This window comes from Convolutriloba macropyga, chromosome 3, assembly GCF_964194025.1.
Source record: "Convolutriloba macropyga chromosome 3, txConMacr16.3, whole genome shotgun sequence".
In the NCBI taxonomy this organism is placed as follows: domain Eukaryota; kingdom Metazoa; phylum Xenacoelomorpha; order Acoela; family Convolutidae; genus Convolutriloba; species Convolutriloba macropyga.
Window position 1 is genome coordinate 25,321,489 of NC_134470.1, and position 17,741 is coordinate 25,339,229.

The 17,741-nt window shown below is 34.5% G+C and overlaps 1 protein-coding gene across 11 annotated transcripts in view; it reads left to right on the forward strand.

Moving 5' to 3' along the window:
• Positions 1-17,741, forward strand: part of LOC142336094 (EH domain-containing protein 1-like) — a 179,469-nt gene that overhangs the window by 63,754 nt on the left and 97,974 nt on the right. The window contains exons 1-4 of one of the 11 annotated variants that reach the window (XM_075384628.1): positions 136-173; positions 2,524-2,670; positions 4,657-4,892; positions 15,163-15,356. The exons of 2 other annotated variants lie outside the window; for them this stretch is intronic. In XM_075384628.1, coding sequence (XP_075240743.1) covers positions 2,592-2,670; positions 4,657-4,892; positions 15,163-15,356 — 509 coding nt within the window. In that variant the 5' untranslated portion in view covers positions 136-173; positions 2,524-2,591. Of the gene's footprint in view, positions 1-135; positions 174-2,383; positions 2,671-4,656; positions 4,908-15,162; positions 15,357-17,741 lie in introns of those variants that run through there. 8 more of the 11 variants (XM_075384630.1, XM_075384626.1, XM_075384629.1 and 5 more) reach the window with 8 other exon arrangements.

Genomic DNA, 17,741 nt, shown 5'->3' on the forward strand with positions numbered 1-17,741 from the left:
ACTTAGTATTCACTAGTAGTTAATAAGTTATTAGATAACCGTATTATTAGACTTTTGACTTAATTTACAGTGCCAATTGATATAATGCACAGTACCTATTGATAACTCGATTGTGCATTTCTATCATTAAATGGATACAAAGCTAAAAAAAACCATGTACTTAAACAAAATCAGTTTGCAATTCATTTACCATTAGCACTCTTTTATTAAAAAAAAGCATCGAATTGCGAGGAACTAAAAGATAAATATTGAGAAAAAAAATTGTATGGGAAAAATGAGCTTTTGGAAGAGATTTTTTAAAGACAATTTTCATTTTACTGAATATTTGCAGCAAACTGAAGCGTCTCAATAATAAGAAAAACTTGAATTGTAGGTCACCTTTTCAAAAAAAACTAATTCTTTTTAGGTAAAAATGCTATTTTCACTGTTGTTAAAAATATGCAGTTGTATCTTGTTAACCATGTGATCTGTTGTATTTTTTGCTAATCCCTTAAAGTTGCAAGGCTATCGAAAATTCCAAACGTCAATGTTCGAATTTAAAACATGCAGAGATCAGCAATTCGTTGTTCATTTGGATGTCAGAAGGTTTTCGCTTGCGTTGCAGCTTTATGCGACTGACTATATAACCACTTCGAAATATTTAGAAGTTCGCATTTTTTGCTGAAAGTTTTATTTTTGTGACTTCTTTTGTGACACATATCAAACAGGATATTACCGATTCCTGTAGAATTTAGAATTCAGCTAAGGTAGTTCGGGGGCCTTAGCCTCTAAATTCCAACAAGTTTTGAAAATATTTCCTAAGTATTGTTTTTCTATAACTTATCCCTCTAGGCAACTTTAATGCTCTTAAAGACCTTCTGCCCTAACTAACTTATAAAGAAAAACGGGCACGATCCTATACTTAGAAAAAGTTAACTTTCACCCGCTAACTTCCAGTACTTATGCCTACTGAGAAAAATATGTCAAAAACAAGCCGAGATCTAGCTATGATCTCTCTGTCTTACCAACAGAAAGGAGAGACTTCACTTACAAAATTAAAATGAAAAGAAACTCTGAAAATCTACAAAAATCAAGCGGTATATATTCTCTGCAAAAGTAAATAATAGAGATATAATCAAGTCCCATTTTTTTATAAACTAATTTTATGCGAAAAAGTCCCAAAAAATCCCATGGTTGAACTAAGTTTACCCCCAATTTTGTAAGTAATCTCTAATTTGAGCTGAGAAATCTTAAGTTTCATTAAAGGATCTAAATCCGTTCAGTTTAGACAAAGTCAGAACTGCCATTACTAATGAAAATCAATATTTGCTCAATAAACCGCTTAAACAGTTCTAATTTACTTAGCCATTATATCTTTCATTATAATTTAATTCGAAACTTCTGAGAAATAACCCAAGGTTAGTACTTTGCTATAATTTCGTAAGTTTTCTAAATTTTCTTAAGATATCTTAATATAGAAATTCCATTTCTACAATTCCGTGGTAAATATTTTCTATTTGAAATTTTTCTCTGACAGAACAGAGATGCTGTTTGCTTCTCAATTATCAGAATATTGAATTTCTTGTTCTCCAGTTCATTTTTAGAGTGATAATTTCTGAATCCAGATACACTTCACTGCGTATGAAGCCGTTAGCATCCTGCTCATTGAAATATATCCATATACATTTTTCCATCTTTCTGCATCCAATTTCAGGAAAAATGTCAACAAAAATTCTTGCCAAGTTCTTTCTGATGGAAGTTTTTTGTGTATTTTCACAAAAAATGATAAAATCAAAAATCATAGTAGATGAAATATTATAGATTGCTTGTCAATCTCTGAGTCTACGCTGGCTCCCTCGAATGTTTCTCATTAGTTAGAAACATGCAAACTGTGAAAAGACCATACCTATTGAAAATTACAACAGTGACAAAAAGAACTGATTAAGATGAGATGATAGACCAGACAATTAGTCAAAAGCAGAGCTTATTTTCAAAACTTTTGTTAACGGCTTCCGAGGAATTGATTCCAGCTAAATTTTTAAAATAAATGTTGGTGTCATTGTCTCAACTGTTTGCAAAGATCAAGGATCTACATGTACAACTTGTATGCACATTTTAGATGCAGGTCAAAAAAAATTGTACTTTTTTATGCCACCACCCTAATAGAAATTTATTGAAAATTCAAAGATGAATTGATAATAATCATGGCTTACGCATGCAACTATAAACAAAGATTTTTAACTTTTAAGCTACATTCGAAGCTTAAGTATTTTCTGCACTTTTATGATGATGCTAATTTTCATTTTTCAGATTTCGGAACTTTTCCCTTCGGAATACACTACTTATACTTTTCACCTGTTTGACGTTATACGGAAATAGTATTTTGATTTCGTAATATTATTGCACGTTAATATTATTGCAATATTATTTTACGCAAATTAATCTCGCATCTGCTGTTTTTTGAGGCCAAGATCTCGACGTTTTCTAATGTTTGTCAAAAAGGCAGAACTAATTTTGCATTTTGACATTTATTGTATTATTCAGCAACTCTATCTAATGAACCTAGTGAAACCATGACAGAACACGGCGGACTATTTATAGTTACTTGAAATATGGATCTTGAGAGCGTTGCTAGCTCTAAGTTGAAACGGCAGACAAGGCCACGCCATCCTCCAGCCCTAACCGAAGAAGGTAACTTCTGCTTTTTTACTTAATAACTCAACATGATCTTGGTTCTTAGCTATTTTCATACCAAGTTTAAATTCAGGGGGTGAAATGGACTATCCAGGCGGAAGCAAGTACGTCTATACCGAATAGTCTGGAAACACCGGAAAATGCACGAAGGTTTAGACATAAACGCACGATCATCCCGCAAACTTATCAGTGCTGTGTAATTTGATTCCCCATAAGTGTCAATTCTCTGTTCTCGGCAAAAATTTCCACCATCCGTAAAAAGAAACTGATATGTTTTCACAAAATTACTGTGCATGTCAATTCCTGTAATAATTCCTTGAGAAAAAACAACTTGACAGCAAAATCCAAACCAAAATGAAGCAGAAAAAAAGTGCAAACTGACAACATCAATCTCATTATTGTCTACATGATCAGGAACATTAATATTAATATAACGGCTGCTCTCCTATAAAAGACAAGGAAAACTTCCTTCGTTTCAGTGGTTTCAAATCTGTCCGGATATTGTGCTTTTGCAGTTAAATTTTGTGAACTGTATTTTCCGCTACACTGTGAATTACCGTTGCATTACCTGTTGCTTAATTAGTCTCAAAAACTAATTGCTCAGCTTTGCTGTATAACAAACTCGTTTCGCTCAGAACAAGAAAATAATTCATCAAACTTTGCTTGAGTTTTGGCGAATGACTCGACTGATAATTCGAAAATGCAATATCCCATATGTACAGCTCTAGATAGTTGCCTTAGCAATTGACTGGGGACTGGGACAGTTTGTTTCTATAATCAACGTTTAAATACTTTCGGAGACCTCTGCTCGATAGTCAAACTTATCAAATGTTACAACATTCACACTCTGTGTTTTTCAAAAAACTCAATTGCTTAAAAACGCAGTTAATGAACTATGCTAGGCTTCATTAAAGCCAGTAAAGGAAACTGACTTTATGCTTAGCATAATCTTCATTTTACTTAGGAACTTTGTTCCTCAGAAGGAAATATTGAGAATATAAAAGTTAATTCTCTTTTCAAAAGTAAAAATAAAACCGTACAATCCTTAATATGATCTACAGAAACAGGACACGATAACAAGTATTTTTACTCTCAAAAAATTTTGCTTCAATACGCACTTTATGTCAGTTTTATAAGACGAAATTAACGAGTTTTCACTAATTTTTGGTTTTTCGAGCACTATTTATACTGCCGTACATGTCAAATTTGCATCGCTGATTGGTTGTAGTTTCTTATGTCGTAAGATTCTCTGAAAGCACTGAGTTTGTGGCTCGGGACTTTTTACGGCGCCCCGCACTTTCTGAATTCTTAAGAAAATTGTAAAATTAATCGAATTTGGCATAACAATTTGGTAATCTCTTACTCCGTTTGAGCTCAATTTGTGTGATTGTGAACACGTGCATATGTGAAAATATTAGCGTAGTTTGAGTTTGAGTTTCACTTTATGTATGATGATTACTTACTAATAATATTTACTGAATATAAATGTTGAACAAAGTGAATAAATCCATATGGCTTCGATAGAATGTAGCATTAAATTTCGCTTGTCATGCTATTCTAACTTCACTGCTTGAGATGGCCTTGACGCGCTATTCAATTTGGTTGTTGAATTATTAAGCTCAGTCATCACAATCAACTAAAGTAAGAGTTTTTTATACAATTAACTTTTTTGTACTCTTAAATAGTGCACTGCTCTTCAAAGATTTGGAAAATCTTTGGAGTTCCAATAAAGAAAGTCATGAAAGAGCATGAATGCACGAAACAGGACATGATATTTTTCGATCTGGGTCGGTCTGGACACACTTGCTTCCGTCTGGGAGCTCAACCTGGGTAATAATTACCATTGAAAATATAGCTTAGCTTTCCAAAAACATAGATTTCTTATAAAGCTCCATAACACCTTTGAAACGAGTAGACTCTCTCATTAAAAAAGTGATATCTTCCAATATTATAACTAATTTTTCCGCATTGATGGCAATGTAGAAGCGGAGGAACTGGCCCGCGATGCAGCTGAGGCCTGGAAACGAGGAGGGTTCGGGGAGTACCAGGATGACAGAGAGCATCTCATTGGAGTGCCTCTACCCCAGCCCCAACATCCACCCCTCCAAATTTCCACTGTTAGGAACAATGTCAGTAACGAGAAGAGTGAAGGAAAATCGACAACAGACCGAAAGAAGAAGAGTGATCTAAGTTCTGAAAATGGTCTTCAGAGCATGCAAGTGAGACTTCAATCGGTCTGCCTTTCTTTTCTGAGGATGTCATGCTATTGGCACCTCAACTAGCTAGTAATTACCAGACGCAGGGGCCAGAATACGTCCCTAAGGGTTTGATAATAGGTTACTGAAAAAATTTTATATGCCAAGGAATTACTTTCAATTTTTTAATATGACAAATTTTAGCAATTTTTTTAAATAAAATTTGCAATTTTTCAAGTTTTTTGAAAGATTTTGTCAGTTTTTAGGTTTCTCCAGCCTCAAGAGCCGAGGAATCTCCCGTAGGGTTTAAAAATAGGTTACTGTATTTATTTTAAATGTAATAGAATGGTTTTCAGGATTTCAACATAACGAATTTTAGCCTTTTTTTTAAAAAAAAAATTTGCAATTTTTTTCAATTTTTTATGTTTATTGTCATTATTCAGGTTATTCCGCCTAATAGAAAATCTCGGTTAGGGTTTGATAAGTTAAGGGAAATTTATTTTGGTCTTGGATTAGTTTTCAACTTTTTTTGTCTTAAATTTCAGCAGTTTTTTTTGCAACCTGCAATTTTTTTCAGGTTTTTTTGAATTTTTTTGTCATTTTTTAGGTTTCTCCAGCCTCAGGAGCCACATAATCTCCTCTAGGGTTTGATTATAGGTTACTGCAAAGCTTCTAGATGTAATGGAAAGTTTTTCAAGATTTTAATATCCCCAATTTTAAAAAAAAATTTCAAGATTTTAATATCCACAATTTTTTAAAAGAGTTTTTTTGAATCTTTTTGATTTTTTAACATTTTTTCTGGCACCAGGGTCCTAGGCACCTCCTCCAATGCTTTTAGAGATATTGCTTTTAGAGATATTGCTTTTAGAGATATTTTTAGAGATATTGGAATGGCTATCAATGTTTTAATGATTCCGGCTTAAGCAATTTTTTGATAAAAGTTAATTTACTTTTCAAAATTTTGTACAATTTTTTACAATATATCAAGTTTATGGATCTTTACGAGCCAGTGAAACTATTTAAAGCTTGAAACAGGGATACGGGATAGACTCTTGGGACAATAAAATGATTTTGAAGGTTTTAATATCCTGAGTTTTAGCAGTATTTTGATAAAAGTTTGCGATTGTTTTCAAAAATTTTGACTATTTTTGCCCTTTTCCGAGTTTAACGATCATTACTAGCCAACGAGGTTTTTAATAATTTAGCCAACTTGACATAATTCCAGAAAATAGTTTTGATGATATTCACAGCAAAATCTGGAAGTTTTTCTTTTAAATTTTGCAGTTTTTTAAAACATCAGTTTTTTTACTTGATTTATTTATAACAAGGCTAAAAAACAAAGTTGCAGAGTCGAATCAAGCCAAAGATAGTCTCACTAAATAGTGGCTAGCTACTAACAAAGCCAACTGCTCGCCGGTTGTTTGAGAGCAATTTACCCGACGTTAGTCGGTTATGTTTGGCTTTCTCTTGGTTTTTATGAACCGAAGAGGAGTTTTGGGGAAGTGTCTTTTTTTGGTTTCTCATATTTTTTGTATTCAATGATTTGAATTGGCTAGAAAAATGATCCAAATGGATGTATTGAAAAATTTTTGTGTTTTTTGTTATTAATCTGGGTTTTAATCTAATTGAGAGACTTCTCAGCTATTTCGCAGTTGCCTAGGATACTTCAACTATTTTTTGCCCAGTTACTTTTGTTTCATTGCATACATCGGGTTTAAACAGGCGCTTCTGACTAAAAAAGAAGCTTAGGCGATAATTTTTTTTTGTTTTGATGTAAATAAACAATAATGTTGAGAAATTGATAAAAAATGTCACCAGTGTGATCTTAATTTCATTAACGGGAAGTTTATAGGTTTTTTAACACTTATAGCTTTTCAGCTATTTATTTTTCAGCATTATTGAAATTGGTTTTTGAGGTTAAATCGTTCATTAATCGACTTCAAACGGCATTTCTACTGTTTTTCCTGAAAAGTTTTATTATTTAATCCTTTTTGAAAAGCACGTTCTCTGGCCGCGAAGCTCATTGAGAGAACTCTTCCGCTCTTTTTCTACCCGAAGTACTTTTGTGGCGTTTGACCTAAGCACGAAACTGAGAAAAATGTCGAGTAAATTCTTCCCCACGCAAAGTTTTTGTTCATACGCTGCCTTGAACGACTTTTTGACTTCTAGAATTGTGTTTCACAGAATAACAATAATTGTGCAGTTTTCAGTACTCTTTTGTCCATCTGGATTTGTTTTTTAGCTTGTATTTTTATCTGCTTGTGAAAACATTTTTGATTGGGAGTGCATCTATATGTAGCCCTCTGGAAGACATTGTTTTTGACAGCCTAACAATTCTCTTCAATCTTTTGGACTTGTTTTTCAATTATTTCTTTATTTTTGAAAGTTTTTGCTGACATTTTGTATTGAGTCTATATGGCATCATTAACAATGCGTAAGTTGCTAAAATACGTTTCCATAAATTTTTCTGTATTATGAAACTGTACACACACTAAACTGATTTTGGTGGTTTTTCTCTAATTTTTCTCTAAAATTTTGAAAATTTAAAAATGATTTGATTTGATAGAATAAGTTTTTTCGAATTTTGAAACGTTAGAGGTTTTAATTTTGTTTTATTGATGAATTAATTATTTCTTACAATTAAAATTTAATGAAAATTTAATTCATATTTGCTATTATAATACTTTTGACATTTTTTGCAAAATAGTTCAAACTTTTCAATCTTCGAATTCTCTTTTCATTTTTGTGTATTGACATATTGGTATGTAATTTTACTTAACCTCCACTGCTAGACGATTTACCATAAATCCTTTTGTTCTAAAAATTTTTAAAACTTGATGATGAAGAGCCCTTTTTGTACCTTTTTTTTACAAAGTTGCGTTTAACTTGTTGCATTTGTAAAACTATTGTTTTTCTCAATTATCTATGTTGAATTGCCAACGCAACTATGTTTTTGTTTTCCCTGTCTAAACAAGTTAACAAAATGAAAGATTTCAGCTTTGTTCTTTAGTTTTATTTTGTTTGCGATTGATTTCGATCACTTTTTTGTACCCCTGAGAATTTGTTGGAATTACTTTTATTAATAGCCGCCCTCATCTTCTCAGCCGGCTATTATAGCGCTCCTATTTTTTTTCACTTCGTCGAAATTTTTTTCGCTTTACCATTTTGCCGTTTTTTCGACATTTTGCGTGAAATCTTTTTGACTTCTCTAGGCTAGTTTCTCTCTTCTCTCATTCTGCTAATAGTGATTTTGAACATCAGTTGCTCAGCAAAGCAATTCAAAATGAACAGAGTCAGTATAAAAAATTGAAGTCGGAAATAGAAACGGGATAAACCCATAAAGCCTAATTTTAGATGCCCGCTATTTGAACGTCCTTTCTATAAGTCTTAGTTACCATCTCTTATGCTTATTGGTATTGATAGTGGTCCCTGTAGCCTCTCTCTAAGAAACATAAGTATGTTCAATTACGAAATGCCATCAAAATAAATCGGACTTAAAAAATGTTTTTTTTGGACAAAAATCTTTTTTTTTCAATACCTTCTATTCTTTCAATTTCAACCATGCTTATTGGAATCAACGGCGGCTATTTTCCGGCAATCTGCCGGGTATTTTTATCTTTCAGACTAATATTTATGATTGACATGGCTGAGTTTGAGTTTCTAAACAATTTCCTGGCTGTAGAATGGGCGTTTGACATTTTTTGGTGTTCGATCTGTTTCCTTTGTTTTTGATAAAGGTTAAGTTTTCAGTAGTTTTAGCACGTTCTAAGAAAGATAAAAAGATTGTGTTAGTGCTATATCGAAAAAAATTCTTTACAGTAAAAAAAATTTTTTCGACATAGCACCATTATAAAAACTATTGTTTTCTTGATCTGATCAAAAAATTTTTTTTTGGTAATTCAGGCCGGCTTCCAGAGTTGATTACAATTTTTTTTAAAACTTTTTTTTGTGAAATCATTTTGGTGCGTGACGCTATACTTCATTCTTATTAGAGCAGCAAGTTTTTTGTTCATTCATGTGTTTAGTTTTGTTGTGCACACTCCAAAATTACTTTCCTCACTATCTGAATGATTTTTTAAAAATTTTATTCAAGCAGGTAAGGTTAACTGAGTGTATCAACCCAATAGAAGGTTATCCTTTCTGAAACTGCAGATCTTTCAAGTTATCTTAGCTATTTTCTGTCAATCTGCAATCTATATTTAAAAAATTGAGAATTATTGTTACAATACTCACTTTGGCAACAGTTGTTCCTGAGGGGTCTTTCAGATGTCAAAATAAGAAAAATCTGTAATACAGGGCAATATCAAAAAAATTTTCGCTTTTGGAATCATTATTTAAAATTAGCGTTTTGTTTTCAAACATTGATTTCTGTTTTTCAAGGCTCAGCGTTTAGATCTACATAAAAACAATTTTGTTTTTATTTTATAAAATGAAGGTATAAATGTCATAAAAATTTTGACCAGTCAACAGTCATCCTCCAATATGAAAAAAACGTTGTTTGTTTTTCGTACCCCACTTTATCGAATTTTTTATCACACTTGGTTTCATGTGGACTGGACAAAAATCGCACTCAAATTTAGCTCTTGAAGCATATTTGTAGCCAACTTCGGTTGTTCTGGAGCACATTTGCACCAAGCTTTGGAACAAGTGAAGGAGCCTATATCAACGTTGTCGGAGAGCGTAAAATGCGTCATCTACTCGCACTATTTGCCGCATTTAACGGCATCCACATACAATCACCACACTATACAGCATCAAAAAATGCTGGAGTAGTGCGGTATATAATTAGGTTTTTCTAGGAGCTCTAAAATGGTAACTAATGAGCTTAAACTACAACGATTGAAAGATTCGGCTTGAAATACTTTTGTACGAATTGAGAAACAGATTAGGCTCAACGGAGAAGGGAATCTTTTTGTTAATAAGGTTTTACCCCGACCTCTTAGAAATCCCGTACAGCCAACATATGATTGAGAAATTTTGCATCCGTTAAGTGAATGCTAATGAACTCTACCGCACTCTGTTTACCTACTTAACCAGAAATCATTGTAACGGGATGAAGCCATCTCTTTCTATCTCTCAAAATACTTAAATCGAAAACCCTGGCTTCCATTATATAATCCGAAACCGTGACTTCTTTTCAAGATTTCGACCAATGGAAGTGTGTTTGTGTGAGTTACGAAGCGAAACCTGATTAAGCGGGAAGCAACCCGTGCCGCACAAGCGAACCTTTGTAAATAAAAATTCCAGAAATCATCATAGGTTAGTTGTCGATTAATTTGACAAATTATTTCAATCATCGACCTTTTTTTTACTTAGTATGTTTTGGTACTTTACTCGCTACTGTACTACGCCACTGTCAATATCACAAATAGGCATAGCGACCAAAAGCAAGGGTGAGGCTGAAACCTTCATGCCATAAGGACGGTCGTCTTGCTTGCGCAAAGAAATTGTTGACTAGGCTCAGTATAAAGGGAGAAGAAACTGTGAGCCGGGTGAAGAAATGTCTAACAATTAGAATTTTACTAATAGATTGCTTGGCAGAGTTTGCTGTGTTGAAAATCGAAGGACTTTGGAAATAATTTGGTAATAACACAAGTGTCGCATTGTTATTTTTGTCGCAGCGATTTTGCCTTAAGCTCCAAATAGTTACTGTCATAAGGAGAAGCTATAGGGAACAGTTTGCTTGATTAATCATGTGAGTTTACCTTCTGTCTACTATTTGCGTTCAGGTATCAGTGGCTATTAATAATTGTGTATAGCTTAACAGAGGATAACTTAGTTAGTTATTTTTATAAGCTTGTGGGTGCTCGTATTAGACTTAGTTACTATTTAATTATTTTGTCAAACATTTTATAGCGTGATACCTGATACCTATTGAATTCTCGTAATTAGTTAAATGATTTCAATTAAATTGGTTTTACCATCGAAACTTGTGAACAGACAAAAGCACAGTACGGCAATTCTATTGTTAAGAAGAAGACATACCGCCAAACTAAACCTTTCGAGTTATGCGATCTGGGCGCTCTTGTTTTCCTTTGATACGCTACCTACTCAAATTTCAGAATCAATCGTTAGCCGCAAAGTGATGGCAAGGCTGTTTTTGGACCCATCTTATTTTTCGATGAGGAGATAGGGTGAGCTTCTGATTTTTAATTGGTGTCACCGTGATAGGATATTAACGTCGAAACCACGGGCAAAGACAAATGTTTAAGTCAAACGAAGAGAGAAAAAGAGTTTTTTTCTTCAAACATCTTTATGGGAGTGAGCAAGAAAAGTAACAACAAAACAAATTCTGATAAGCGAGCAAACTTTTTATCGTGTGGCATTTTCAAAGCATTTTTTGTCTTAGCTCAATTTTTTTCCGTCAAGGAATGACGCTTTGCATACAATTTTATTCAAAATTACACGTTGGCAAGCATTTTTGAATATATGAAGCAAACATTTGACCTTTTGATGTAATTTTGAGCTTGTTTTGCCATTTTTCATATAAGTACGTATTATTACCGCATTTTGCGTCTTTCGTATTTTATTGTTTTGGTTTAATTTTTGTTTTAAAAGTTGCTATGTTGACTTCTTTGATATGAATTATTTTGAGTTGGCTTTGTTTCAGAAACATGCTAAATTTTTCAATTCAAATTGTTCAGTTGTTAACATAGGATCTTTTTAATTGACCATGTTACAAGCAGGAGATACTTTAACAACTCGATAAGGCTGTTTTGTTTTTTGAAAAAAAAATCAGAAAATCAGTCTTGTGCATTTTTATTTGCTTCTTTGTTATATGTCGTGTTTGTTTAACAGATTTTTTCCTAAACGTTTTCCTAATCGCAGCTATTTTCCGGCAATCTGGTGGCTCTGTTACTATTTTTTGCACAACACGTAATCACAACTATTGCTTTCGCATTGTCCGACTTTTTATGTTGTTTTGTGTCATTTCATTGCTCACAAGCTAAACTTTTAGCAATTATATTAGTCTTGTAGCCTTTTTACGTCATTGTTTGTTTGACCGATTTTTCTTCTGGTCTTTCTGCCTTTTCGTACTCAAAAATTGGATAAACAGCTAACGCCGGGAGGGTATTATTTTCTCCTGTGTCAATTGCGCTTGCTAGTCTCATCGTATGAGATTCCCTAAACTGTTTAGGAGAAATATGATCATGGTGTGACGGGCGATTATGAGAGTTTGCACCCACCACCCCCTTCACCCCCCCCCCTCTATTTCATCACTCCATCCACATCGGCGCCACACCCATGCACATCGTTCCACGCGTAATGACCCCCGTGCCCCCGGTAAGCCCTCCTCCTCGTCACGCGCACCACGCCTCTTTAATTAAGCTAAAGCTATCCTCCTGAACCGTAGCTAGCTACTGCCGAAGCCAACTGCTCGCCAATCATTTGAGAGCAATTCGCCCGACGTTAGTCTGTTATACTTCATAATTTTACTCTATGTTGCCTCAAATGTTACTGTGGGAGTTACTATGGGCATATTAATATAAAGCACACTTGAAATAGACAGAATCAGTAACGGTTCCAAGGATAAACTTAATTGGATTATATTCAGTGCGATATACTTTGTTCAGTAATTACGAGTTGAACAGGAACTGCTACCTTTTTGCTGAATTATGCAAAATTGTCATTGCCCTTGAGTTCCCAAATTTTAAAGAATATTTTGAACATCGCTTTTACCCCATCTGTAACCTTAAAAAATGACACAATCTCAATTAAAATCTCATCTAGTTTTTTTCGTGAAAATTTATCGTGAAAAAAGAGTTTAAGAGTGTAATGTAAAAAATAACACCGTATTTACACTCTTTTCTCCACTCTTTTTAAACTCTTTGCTAAGAGTGTAATTTAGGCTGAACTGATCAAAAATTGCACTCTCTTTCTCCCACCATTATGCTTAGAATCATGGTCTTTAATATTCTTCACCCTTGTTATTTCTTAAGGTATACCACTAGCAGTTTTCGCGTTGCAGCCCAAGCTAAAAATTTTTACTCCTGCGTTGATTAGCTGTACAATTGTACAACTCTGAGACTTGATTGAAAAAAGCATCAATAATTATTATACCAAGCAGATATTGCCGTAATTTCTTTTAGTGTTTAATAGCCGCCCTCATCTTCTCAGCCGGCTATTATTGCGCTCGTATTTTTTTTACAATTCAAAGAATTTGAATTGTATTGGGGCGCTGTCTTTTTACAATTCAAAGAATTTGAATTGTATTGGGGCGCTGTCTTTTTTTTTTTAAGATCTGTTCACACATTTTCATGATTGTTGAAGTCAAATTGGAGAAGTAATTTTGGTCACGCCGAAACCGGAAATGGAGCGAAAAAGCGAGTGGTTTTGAGGCGTGAAGTTTTTTCGCTCTAATTTTAAAGTAGAGTGAGAAAATGGTGTTTGAACAAAAATTCGGTTTCTCGGTAGTGGTTTTTTGTTCACATGCGGCAATTTCACTCTGATTTTTACTGTTTTTTCGAGTTTTTCGTTCGGATTTTTTTAAATGGTTTTCCCAACCCATTCACAGCCCATTATGGGCCTAGTTTTTTGTTTGAATTCAATTTTCATTTCTCGTTAGTGGTTTTTTGTTCATATGCGGCGTTTTGACATTGATTTTCTCTTTTTTTTCTTATTTTTTTGATCTGACTTTTTTAAAATGGTTTTCTCAATTCACTCATAGTCCATTCTAGGTCTAGTTTTTCTGTTTAGTCAATGTCAATTCTTTGAATTGTACGTCAGGACTTGTCCTGCTATGTTTTTTTTTTTTAAGATCTGTTCACACATTTTCATCATTTTTGAAGTCAAATTGGAGTAGTGATTTTGGTCACGCCGAAACAGGAAATGGAGCGAAAAAGCGAGTGGTTTTGCGGCGTGAATTTTTTTCGCTCTAATTTTAAAGTAGAGTGCAAAAATGGTGTTTGAACAAAAATTCGGTTTCTCGGTAGTGGTTTTTTGTTCACATGCGGCAATTTCACTCTGATTTTTACTGTTTTTTCGATTTTTTGGATCGGATTTTTTTCTAAATGGTTTTCCCAATCCATTCACAGCTCATTCTAGGCCTAGTTTTTTGTTTGAATTAAATTTTCATTTCTCGCTAGTGGTTTTTTTTCACATGCAGCATATTGACATTGATTTTTTGTTTTTTTTTTCTTATTTTTTGATCTGATTTTTTTAAAATGGTTTTCTCAATTCACTCATAGTCCATTCTAGGTCTAGTTTTTCTGTTTAGTCAATGAAAATTCTTTGAATTGTACGTCAGGACTTGTCCTGCTATGTTTTTTTTTTTTTTTAAGATCTGTTCACACATTTTCATGATTTTTGAAGTCAAATTGGAGTAGTGATTTTGGTCACGCCGAAACAGGAAGTGGAGCGAAAAAGCGAGTGGTTTTGCGGCGTGAAATTTTTTCGCTCTAATATTAAAGTAGAGTGAGAAAATGGTGTTTGAACAAATATTCGCTTTCTCGCTAGTGAGTTTTTGTTCACATGCGGCAATTTCACTTTGATTTTTACAGTGTTTTCGATTTTTTGGATCTGACTTTTTTCGAAATGGTTTTCCCAATTCATTCATAGTCCGTTCTTGGTCTAGTTTTCTGTTTAGTCAATGAAAACTCTTTGAATTGTGCGTCAGGACTTGTCCTGCTATGTTTTTTACTTCGTCAAACTTTTTTTCGCTTTACCATTTTGCCGCTTTTTCGACATTTTGTGTGAAATCTTTTTGACTTCTCTAGGCTAGTTTCTCTCTTCTCTCATTCTGCTAATAGTGATTTTGAACATCAGTTGTTCAGCAAAGCAATTCAAAATGAACAGAGTCGGTATAAAAAATTGAAGTCAGAAATAGAAACGGGATAAACCCATAAAGCCCAATTTTAGATGCCCGCTATTTGAACGTCGTTCCTATAAGTCTTAGTTACCACCTCTAATGCTTATAGGTGTTGATATTAGCCCCTGTAGCCTCTCTCTAAGAAACAGAAGTATGTTCAACTACGAAATGCCATCAAAATAAATCGGACTTAAAAAATTTTTTTGTACAAAAATCTTTTTTTTTCAATATATTCTATTCGTTCGATCCCAATCATGCTTATTGGAATCAACGGCGGCTATTTTCTGGCAATCTGCCGGGTATGTTTTAATTAGCGTTCGTTTAAATCCTATAACAAAAAACTAGTTCGATAAAACTAGCCTAAATTCCAAAACACTTTAGCTCGGAATTTTCGCCGAATGGCTTTAAAAGTCTATTCGCCTAATCGAGTTTTTGCCTAATATCCTACGCCCCCAAAAACATTTACCGTTTAGACATAAATTACAGGACATGAAAAGAGAGGCAGAGAAAAGTGGATTTGGGGACACATTCTTCCTGTGGAAGAAACAGTCCAAGCGGAGTTTAGTGGCTAGTCCGGATTCAACACAACCAACAGCGAAAAGAATGAAAATTAGCAACACCTCAAATATTCAGATCGCACCAAAATCAGAAGCAGTTGGTCGCTACCTGACAGCCAATTCAGGGCTCTTTTCACTGTTTACAAAATCACTTTATGCAGTAAAAGGATTAAAGATTTCTCCCAAAGCATTCATCCATGAGTGGGTGATGTAGAGAATGAGCTATGGGCATCTGATGTGATGTAGATTGGGATTTGGGAATGCATTTCTATGAACCCGGATAACAATGTGCTAAAGGATTACACTTTCACATTGATGTTTTTCGGATCAAAATTTTGGCTGATCAATTCAATAATGATTTGTTCAGTACAGGCTCAAATATTTTATCTGCACAGTAGTAGATGCTAAAAAAGGAGGCTGTTATTTTGGTCCCTAAGAGAGCAACAGGAGTTCTAAACTCATTAAGCTTACTGTCACGGCAAAAAGTTGAAAGCCCAGGCTGACATACCAGACCAAAAATTGGAATATCCCGACCGTACCTGAAGAAAAACGACCATGTCCAGACTTTTGTGAGTTCGTCTATGTTTCTGGCCTCATAATTCTGAATGCACGACGCCCAATGATGAGTTCATGTGTTCTGGAGATACTAGCTCTGACCTTAACGTGGGATGGTTTTATCTTTCGGGCCAATTAATTTAAGAGAAAAATCAACCTTACCTTTCAATTATATCTAATTTGTGTTATTTTATATTTCTTGCCCTCACCCTGGAAATATAAAACAGATATGAATGTTTAACCCTTGCTTGACCACCCTACACAATATCACTTTAACTTGCACCTGTCTCTAAACCACGACCATGGCTCGTGAAGATGATATAGTTTCAAAGAAGGTTTAGGTTTGTTTAACTAGCCCATAATTTGCTTCAACTTGTAATAACATAGTAACATTCCTTGAACTTAATACTTGCCTTCTTTGAAATTTTGTAACTTGTTCAACGTTAAAAAGAACCGGGACTGAACAGGGACTGAAGGTCGAAATTAGCATTTGATTAGTTTAATTCCACATCGCACATCATTTGAACGAGCATCGTATGAAAGGTCTGATTGTGCCTTTCTTTAGACATGGCACATCTCAAATCAAGTCTAGTGCTTAAAAAACATCAGGCCATTTGCTCCGCACTTTACACCGCCATAAATAAATTAACCGGCCAATGTCTTATTTCATTAAAAAAAACTAATCTAATATCTCCAATGAAATCTAGATTTTCATTGAAATAAAAAAGCAAATTGAGCTTGAGATTGTCCACCAAGCATTTTGTATCCCTAATTTCCCCTGCAATTATGCAAATATCTTGAACGCTAATAATGGACTGATAATCTAGTGTACGGAGTCAAGCAACAGATAGCTGTTCATATCTGTTTCCTCTTTCGAGGATTCAGGTTATGCGTATAACAATTAAAAAATGACAGAACCTGGATAGGATTGCAGGGTAATTTTGAATTCTTTCTGAACTCAATTGGCCCAAAATCTCCCCAATTTAAGATCAAAGCTAGTATGTGCAGACCAAATGACACTCTGAATTATAACACCAAAAACATAGATAAACGCGCAAAAGTCTGGACTTAGTCATTGTTTCTCTTTCTCTGGGACGGTGCGGGTATACCGTTTTTGTTGTCGCTGTAGCTGTCGCACAGAGCTACAATTCGCTGGTAATTTTGGCGCGCATTGCCGTTCTTAACTGGTTCCATAAATGCTTTGTATAATAATTAAAAAAGATATACTAGTAGTGTGACTGCCTATCCACCAATTGCTTGTGGTGCGGCGTTTTTTATGCAAGGTTGGTTGACATGCAGTCCGGGGGTTAGGGGCATAGGAAGGGAATTGTCAACATCTGGGGAAAGGGGCAAAGAAAATGGTTATTTCTGTGAAGTGTGGTCTTGTTGGACTGAATATACTAAGTCGAGCCGGTCAGCTATCTCTACTGTTCTTTCACACAAGTCGATCACTGCGTACTGCAGTTAAAAATCTGATTTACGTCAAGCAGTGCTACTCCACATTTGGGACAGCAGTTATCAACAATGCTACAAATCTCACACAAGTAAGAGTTCAGCAGGGAAATTATAGAGCTCTCTGTTGTTCCAATTGGATACTTGCAGATCTTGGCAGCGGTTCTTTTTTCTCTCCTATCTTAAGTGGAGATGTGTCTAGTTGCTTGTTGTCTTTGTTCAGCTGCACATAGTCCGTATCGTTGTGAATACTTTTAAACGCTTTTTGGTACTCTTTCCTTTTCGATTGCTGTTTATTGTTGTTATGTTGTTTCACGCACTCTTTTCTAGGTAGCTTTTATTGTCAGTCCGACGGTATGAAAACTGTAGCAGAATTTGTTTTGTGATCGGCACGCGGCTGCTATAACTGCCAACCCTAAATTAAAGCGCTATCATTTCTGGGTGAACTTTAACAGGCAGCACTTCAGCCTCATTGTGTTAGTCATTGATGTCAGACATTTT